Below are 9,294 nucleotides of genomic sequence, written 5' to 3' on the forward strand. Positions count from 1 at the left end.
TGTGGATCATCTTTCCGATTGCACTTTACCATTGCGAGCGTTGCTGAAGTCATCAACGTCATCTTTCATCTGGTCTCCCGATTGTGAGCGGGCGTTCGTGAATCTCAAAGAGCTATTGACGACTCTTCCGGTTTTGGCATATCCTGACTACACTCGACCTTTTATTTTGCGCGTGGATGCTTCTGACATTGGTCTTGGAGGTGTGTTGATGCAAGAGAGCTCGAGTGTGCCTGGTCAGCGCCATCCTATTGCATATATAAGCCGTACATTACAACCAGCGGAGATGAACTACTCCACGACGGAGAAGGAGTGTTTAGCAGCAGTCTGGGGTTTCGAGAAACTTCATGCCTATCTACATGGTTCTCGGACGTTACTTGAAGGTGACCATGCTGCTGTTACTTCATTATTGAAGCGGAAGAACCTGGTTGGTCGTACGGCTCGATGGGCTTTGAAGCTTCAGATATATGATTTCGATGTTGTTCATCGCCCAGGGAGTTCTATGGCTGATGCTGATGCCCTTTCTCGAGCTCCTCTTCCTTCTCCACTCACTTCTCATGTTTCTGACGAACCTGTTGTTCCAGCATCTGTGGATTTTCTAGATGAGGATTCTGTGCCGTCGGCGGTTGCTGTCCTTGACGTTCAGTGTCCACAGGGCGTAGAGCAAGATCTACCTTCTCTGGATGAGGTTCGCGAGGCTCAAAAGATTGAGCCGTGGATTCGAAGGCTTCGAGATGGGTTTGAGAATCCTGCATCACTTGCTGATGACTTGCCTTTTCGGCATTTACATTCTCAATATCGCCTTGAAGATGGCCTTCTTTATTTTGTGGGGACGGATCCTGATGCTCATTTACGGCTGGTGGTGCCTTCGGTTTATTCCGCGGTTTTTCCATGCCTACCATGATTCTCCTATTCTAGGTGGGCATATGGGACACCGTCGTGTCACCGAGAAGTTGCGCAGATCTTTCTATTGGCCAGAGATGCAACGTGATATTATCCGGTATGTGCGTAGCTGCGTTTGGTGCCAAGCTCGTAATACTCCCCCTTGTGCTGCGGAAGGACGGTTGGAGTCAATTGCAGTTTCTCGTCCGTTTGAGTTGGTGGCGTTTGATCTTATGGGACCTTTTCCGCGATCGACTACTGGCAATGAGTATGTTATTATTGCTTCTGACTACTTGACTCGTTGGGTGGAAGTTGGTGCTCTTGCCAGTGCCTCTGCAACTGCTGTTGGATACTTCCTCCTCAATCGAGTGGTGTTCCAGCATTCTTGTCCAGAACGGATTCTTTCGGATAATGGTCCTGCATTTATGGCTGAGGTATTTCATGTTTTGACATCTCGGTTGGGGATACGCCACACTTTTATGAGTGCTTATCATCCACAATCAGACGGTCTGGTGGAACGGCTCGTTCGGACATTCAAAGGGATGATTGCGAAGTATGTGAACTTTCAACATTCGGATTGGGATGGTTATTTGCCGTCTCTTCGGTATGCTTATGTCACAGGGGTGCAGAGTTCTGTTGGTTCTTCACCATATAAACTTCTATATGGTCATGATCCAATATTACCAACAGAGCTAGGTTTACCTTCGCGATTGCCACGAGCTCTTAATGCTAGGTCATGGGATCAATATTTGACAAGCATTCTTCCACTTGTCCGAGCAGAGTCTGCTGAACACTTAGGCCGCGTACAAGTGGGACAACAACGGCGCTACAATTCCCATCATCGTCCACCAGCGGAGTACAAAGTGGATGATTTGGTGTTAGTCCGTTTTCCCCATCTTACGGTACGTGGTTTATCTAAGGGGCTCCTTGCGTAGTGGAAAGGACCGTATCGGGTGTTGCGGCAAGTTGGACCACAAGTTTATGAGGTTCGGCATGACGTTCAGCAGGCTGATCCTCCGGAGATTGTGCATGTGCAACGGTTAAAACGCTTCATACAGAGGGATCAGGAGCAGTTAATACCGTCTACAGATCCACCGATGCCTCCTCCTGACGTTCCTCCAGATCCCGGCCCATCTACAAGAGAACCCTGACGGCCTTCCATTATTCCGAGAGGAGGGGATGATGTGAGGGCCAAGTGTACGGCTACGATGCCGTATACTAATATTAGCATAGTGGATTTTGGTAGCCGTCGGATTGGTTTCAATCCGGACCACTCGCTCCTATATATAAGCTAGGGTTTTTGGGTTAATTGATATGCACATTTCTGTATTCCCTTTCCATATTCCATGCACTCACATTGTATGTATATCTATTTTAATAATAATCAAATCAAATAAAAAACATTTAAGACAAAGTTACAGTTAGAGATTTCCACTCCTCTAGCATATTTCAACGCTACCATCGTTAAACTTTCGAGTGGCCTCAAGCGCACACCTTCTCTGGTTCATGAGCTGGGTCTTCATTTTACTCGCCATGCAGTTCTGATGCTTTTGCTGTTTTGCAGTCCCCTTGGAAACCACGGCGTTGCTTGGAGCAAAGTTGAACACTTGGTGCAGGAGATCGTTTTCCTGCAAGTGCCTCTGAAAGCCTTCGCCCAGGAGCCTTCGGAAGGCATTGAGCTGCACGGTTTGGCTCCACGTACCGATCTTGAGCGAGTCACCATGCTTGAGCTTGACACAAAGTCTCATGACACGCACCACCTTGGAGAGTCGCCACCATGTCCCTGAAGCTGCTCCTCTGCTCGGATCTTTCTTTCTTCGTCTGGCCCTTCCGGCTGGAAGAGGCAGCCAGCGCTTTCATCTGATCCACCACCTGCAGCTCCATTGCCGTTGCTCCACCTTCGCCAAGAGCTTGCTCCTCCAACAGGTGGATGCTGCCAACTTCGAAGAGAAGAGCAATGGCTTCCCCGGCAGCCTTGCAAACACCTACATCTGGATCCTCGAGCAAACAGGACAGAGCTCCCAACACACTAGGGAGCTGGAGGGCCATGACTCTCTTGGAACTCAACGTAGAAAGCAGCAAACTCCAGGCCGTGATGGCGGCCGCCTTGACTGGAGGTGTGGGTTTGCTCGTACCAAGAGTTTGATCTGCGTGAGCACTGCCTTTGTGGATGACAATCTGCCACAGGACCTCCATCGCGCTTGCCTCCTCCAAGTCCACGCCACCAACGAAAGCCAACATCCCGAGAGCCTCAATCGCTGAAACCCTCGCGGCAGAATCGCGTCCGAGCTTGGAAATCTTGGAGAGATGAGGGAAGCTAGCCTCGAATACGTGCTCGGCCACTTTCCCTGCCCCCGCGGTGATGGAAACCATGGCCAGAGCACGCCCCGCAAGAGCAGCCTCTGTCGAAGAACTCTGCTTGATTGACGACAGGATTTGATGAGTCAACGTTTCATACTTGTCGTCGACGAAGTGGGTCATCACCCTCGCCACGAAAGCGTCGATCATGCCCTTCAAGCCGGCCTCTCGGGTGCTGGATCGCTTCTCGTACAAACAATCCAAGCTTGCCTCCAAGTCCAAGAGTGTGGACGAAGAGTCGTCGTCCATATGCTCCGTGTCACACTCGTGGTGTTGTTTGAGTTTGTTCTCCTTGTCTTCGGCATGCCTCTTGCACTTCTTGGACAATCTCTTTGACGATCGCACCTTAACGCACTCCATCGCCCGTTTGCTGACTGGGAGAATGAGAAAGCCCTAGTTCTTTGCGATCTTTTATACTCGCAGAGGGCGAGGCTTAATATTACTTTTGAACTTCACCTGGAGAAAGATAGCAAAGATGAGAAAAAACGAAAGAGTTGCTGATCACACGTTAAACAAGGGCAATCTTGCTAGACAAGGGGAAAACTAGGTTAACCATCTGGCCATGAATATTCCTTACTTTATTCTATCTATAAAGAGGAATCGAACCCGAGAGCTGTGGTTTGGGAAACCAAATCCTCAACCGATTGGTCTAAGCTTTTTTAGTGAGCTAGCAAACCAGAACTAGGGCTACTTATTGAGCAAAAAACTTTAGCATAAAGTCCTTGTTGGTTGGACTCTTCGGCATCGAACCCGGGTCTTCTACAACGGTTTAGATAGCCTTGATCTCAGCAACCGGGCTCCGATAATAAAATAACGTACCATGTACTTAAACCATATTGGCAGGGTGTGTTTACGTTTTGGTCGATTGCCTCATTACTCTCAAAAGCTTACCACTATGTTCACGCGGTCAATCATGTGACATTTACGTTCCTTTATCACATCTTCTTGCATCTTCTCTTGGTGGAGGCAAAGCAAGACGAACTTGCCAAAAATCGGTCCAATCGACAATGAATGTCTCGAAATCTAGTGATCTTTTGGATCGTTTTGATACAAAATAGAAGCAAGATCTTGGTTACCACCCGAAAGCTTAAAGGTGCAATTAAAACCAAGATGGGGGCTTTTTTGGGAGAGGACGACATCTTGAAATTGTTCACAGTCCACGCCTGCCTGCCATTCTTCTGCCAATCACCTTCAAGACCCCCACACTTGTGCACAACTTTCTCGCTTGCTCACTTTAATTCTGAGCATGTTTTTGGTTTGGGAAGTCAAGATTGGGGGCTCTGTTTTGCTCTTATGTCGCTGCCATACAGAGCTGAAAGAAGAGGCGGGAAAACCTGGTGAAACTCAAGGAGATGAAACGCGCTGAGAAGATGAAAGACAGGTATAACACGCAGTCACTACAAAGTCTGCTCGTTTTCCTCTCACTTGCGCTGCAGAATGAGGAGCAGAAAGTTTCTCCCCTGGAGGGTACGAAGCTAGAGAGAAGTTGTAAACATGCTAACGAGGCACTCAATGTTCAGCGCTCAAGAAAGGCCAAGCTGAAAAGTAAACCGCTTGAAGAGGTCGAGTAGAATTCTCGACATTTTTTCAGCTTGAGATCTTTGTAGTATACACAAGTCGTTTTAGTTCTCTCTCTTAAGTGATCTTAAGTTTGATACATTTGAATAGTAGAGATTTCCACTCCTCTAGCATATTTCAACGCTACCATCGTTAAACTTTCGAGTGGCCTCAAGCGCACACCTTCTCTGGTTCATGAGCTGGGTCTTCATTTTACTCGCCATGCAGTTCTGATGCTTTTGCTGTTTTGCAGTCCCCTTGGAAACCACGGCGTTGCTTGGAGCAAAGTTGAACACTTGGTGCAGGAGATCGTTTTCCTGCAAGTGCCTCTGAAAGCCTTCGCCCAGGAGCCTTCGGAAGGCATTGAGCTGCACGGTTTGGCTCCACGTACTGATCTTGAGCGAGTCACCGTGCTTGAGCTTGACACAAGTCTCATGACACGCACCACCTTGGAGAGTCGCCACCATGTCCCTGAAGCTGCTCCTCTGCTCGGATCTTTCTTTCTTCGTCTGGCCCTTCCGGCTGGAAGAGGCAGCCAGCGCTTTCATCTGATCCACCACCTGCAGCTCCATTGCCGTTGCTTCACCTTCGCCAAGAGCTTGCTCCTCCAACAGGTGGATGCCGCCAACTTCGCAGAGAAGAGCAATGGCTTCCCCGGCAGCCTTGCAAACACCTACATCTGGATCCTCGAGCAAACAGGACAGAGCTCCCAACACACTAGGGAGCTGGAGGGCCATGACTCTCTTGGAACTCAACGTAGAAAGCAGCAAACTCCAGGCCGTGATGGCGGCCGCCTTGACTGGAGGTGTGGGTTTGCTCGTACCAAGGGTTTGATCTGCGTGAGCACTGCCTTTGTGGATGACAATCTGCCACAGGACCTCCATCGCGCTTGCCTCCTCCAAGTCCACGCCACCAACGAAAGCCAACATCCCGAGAGCCTCAATCGCTGAAACCCTCGCGGCAGAATTGCGTCCGAGCTTGGAAATCTTGGAGAGATGAGGGAAGCTAGCCTCGAATACGTGCTCGGCCACTTTCCCTGCTCCCGCGGTGATGGAAACCATGGCCAGAGCACGCCCCGCAAGAGCAGCCTCTGTCGAAGAACTCCGCTTGATTGACGACAGGATTTGATGAGTCAACGTTTCATACTTGTCCTCCACGAAGTGGGTCATCACCCTTGCCACCAAAGCGTCGATCATGCCCTTCAAGCCGGCCTCTCGGGTGCTGGATCGCTTCTCGTACAAACAATCCAAGATTGCCTCCAAGTCCAAGAGTGTGGACGAAGAGTCGTCGTCCATATGCTCCGTGTCACACTCGTGGTGTTGTTTGAGTTTGTTTTCCTTGTCTTCGGCATGCCTCTTGCACTTCTTGGACAATCTCTTTGACGATCGCACCTTAACGCACTCCATCGCCCGTTTGCTGACTGGAAGAATGAGAAAGCCCTAGTTCTTTGCGATCTTTTATACTCGCGGAGGGCAAGGCTTAATAAAAATGTAATTTACTTTTGAACTTCACCTGGAGAAAGATAGCGAAGGTGAGAAGTAAAAACTCTGCTAGGATGTCTTTGGAAAATACATGACGTTTTGGTACCATCCCCCGCATTCTCGGCGCTTCGTCCTTGGAAGAACCCATTTGGTCGATAGATTGCGCTTGATCGTTGTGTTGAGCTGAGAGAAAGAGGAGAGAGGCGTCACCAAAGTTCTCCATTGTCATTTCATAAACTTGGTGTAACTTACCTGTTGACGAATTGGAAGTGATCATCAGGCAACCGATCCTTGGTAACTCTGAAAAGCTTACCACTACCAACGTTTCTGGGCCTCCTGTTGTATCTAAACTAATAGGCACGAGCTGTTACAACGAGTCAAACGAATGTCAAGAAAGACAAACCTGGACGAGCTCTCATTCGATTCCCCTTCGACAGGACCAGCCACTGCCAGCTTTTTTGGCACTTGGCATCTACTAGCTCATCGGAGAACTTCACAAACCGTCGCTTGTTTTCTCCTTGGTTGTCAAACTGCATCAGCTTCTTGGCTTAGCGTGACGAGGCATTGCTTGCGAGGTCATACTCCAGCCTACACAACGGCAGCTCGCTCAACACAAAACCTCTTTGAAATGTAAGTGACAAAGCCACCCTCGGAGTGCCAGGCAGATGTAAAGCTTCAAGTAGCATAGCCCATGCCTAGCATAAACTGAGCAAGGTCGTCATGGTGCTCTCGTCCAAGCCTGAAAGCCCTGCAAAACAAGGACTACTAGTAAAGCAAGTACTACCAATCAGTAAAGCATACCATTTCACAGCGCTAGCAGCGTAACGCCTCCGTGAGCAGCAAGACATCGGTGGATAAACCATGAACCTGTCATATACAAAGTGCACGTCCACAAATGATCATGCTCTGTTAAAATGAATGCAATCCAGTTACCTGTCAACAATCCAAAGGACGCCGTCTCAGACTCCAGGACGCTTGTGCCCCATAGGTAATCTGGATACTGCTACAGCAACGCCGCCTCCCCCATCGCAACGCCACGCCTGCAACCTTCTGGTGTCTTCCACATCCATTTGGCTGGCGGAGGCCGTGCAGTTGAAGGAGCAGTGTGGAATGGAGCGAGCCGGACAACCTGTGACCAAAACAAATTTACCAAACTTCTCAGCGTATAACCAACGTACCTCTAACGTCTAACGTGGTCGAAGTGTCCACAGTCAACAAAGCAATCTGCCAACTCTCTATTCTATCTATAGGCACAATAGAAGAGTCGAACCCCAGACCAAAGGTCTGGGAGACCAGGGTCCTAAGCGACTGGTCTAAGCTTTTTTAGTGAGCTAGCAAACCAGAACTAGGGGTACTTATTGACCAAATTTTTTTTTCATAAAGTCCTTGTTGGTTGGACTCTTCGGCATCGAACCCGGGTCTTCTACAGCGGTTTACCTCTACACTTACCTGATAGCCATCATCTCGGCAACCGGGCTCCGATAATAAAATAACAATACCATGTAGTTAAACCATATGGCAGATTGTCTTTGGAAAATACATGACGTTTTGGGCGATCGCCCACCATCCCCCCACCATCCCCAGCATTCTCAATGCTCCAGGCCGGCGCTTCGTCCTTGGAAGAACCCATTCGCGGATTTTGGAGTTCGGAGGAGGACGGAATCTATCGAGATTGGTCGATCTTTGCGCTTGATCGTTGTGTGTGAGCTGAAAAAAAGAGAAGAGAGGCATCGCCCAAGGTCTCCATTGTCACTTCATACACTTGCCTAAACTTCCTTTGTTACGGTTTCTCCGCTTGAGGCCACCTCTGTAACTTACTTGTTGACGAACTGGTCAGGCAACCGATCCTTCGTAACTCTGAAAAGCTCTTCTCCAGGTGGTCGATCTTCACAAGCTTCCCACCGATGTGATCTGTGGCCTCTTCTTTCGTGGCAAGAAGGCTGCAAGCTCTGAGAGCCGCCATGAAAACTCTCCCATCTGGGGAGATGTGGCTTTCCTCGTCGTCTTCTTGGATCATCCGGAAGAAGAGATCCATCGCCAGCTTTGCGTCGCCACACTCGACGTAGCCGAGCAGCAGGGAAGTCCACGAAACCACATCTCGAGCGGCCATCCTATCGAAAACCATCCGAGCGTCCCACACTTCGTATAGATGTCCGCGAGAGCGTTGGTGATGAAAGCGTTGGAGTAGCAGCAGCGAAGCGTGGACACTGCCCGAGAGTGGATCTCCATCGCCGTGCTAAGCGCCCGGACCTTGACGAGCTTATTCCTTCCGGAGCTTCCCTCGCTGCCAAGCTCGAGCAGGCCCTGAGAGCCGCCACGAAAGCTCTCGAGTCCGGCGATGGTGTTGCGGAGCTCTCATCCTCCTCACTTCCATCGTTTCTTCTCAGCCGGTGGAAGAGCTCCAGCGCGATCTCTCCCCGCCCAGCCTCGGCGTAGCCCAGCATGAGATTGACGAAGGAGGCGGCGTCGCGCCGGGGCATGGCGTCGAAAACCCTGTGAGCGTCGACGAGGCTGCCGCATTTGGCATACATGTAGATGAGAGCTCCGCCCACGCGAGTGGTGGAGCTGAAGAGCGCGCTGGCGATGGCGTCGCTGTGGAGCCTCTTGCCCCGCTCCAAATCCCTCGACGCCGCGCAAGCCTTGAGCGCCGTGAGGAGCTCGCGAGCCGCGGGCTTGTAGCTGGCGATGGCATCGCTGTGGAAATCTCTCGCGAGTGAGCGCTCGGCGCGAAGGAATGCGGCAGAGAACTCACCTCCCAGTCGCTTGGCCCAAAAAAGCATAACCTAAGAGAGAGGCGAATCTTTTAAGGTCCAAGAGCATATTCGTATAAATCGTAGAATATCCTTATTCTCCACTCGTCAAACTTTTCCAAGTCCTTATCGAATGGATTCTAAACAGGGATAGAAATTCTTGGAAGGCGCTCTAATCTAATCATCTGTTTCCTCCCATGCAGCGAATCTCCCGACTGGAGCATTCTCTAAGCAGCTGGCAGAGAAAGTTTGCGGGATTTCCCTAGGGC

General features: G+C 50.0%; 1 protein-coding gene across 1 annotated transcript; it reads right to left on the minus strand.

Annotated features, from left to right (window-relative positions):
* Nucleotides 1-4,922: 4,922 nt before the first annotated feature.
* Nucleotides 4,923-6,200, minus strand: LOC9656748 (interferon-related developmental regulator 2). Its single transcript, XM_002987158.2, has one exon. The coding sequence runs from the start codon at nt 6,198-6,200 to the stop codon at nt 4,923-4,925; it is 1,278 nt and encodes a 425-aa protein (XP_002987204.2).
* Between the last annotated feature and the right edge of the window lie 3,094 nt (nt 6,201-9,294).

Source organism: Selaginella moellendorffii, unplaced genomic scaffold (assembly GCF_000143415.4).
Source record: "Selaginella moellendorffii unplaced genomic scaffold, v1.0 SELMOscaffold_79, whole genome shotgun sequence".
NCBI classification, from domain to species: Eukaryota; Viridiplantae; Streptophyta; class Lycopodiopsida; order Selaginellales; family Selaginellaceae; genus Selaginella; species Selaginella moellendorffii.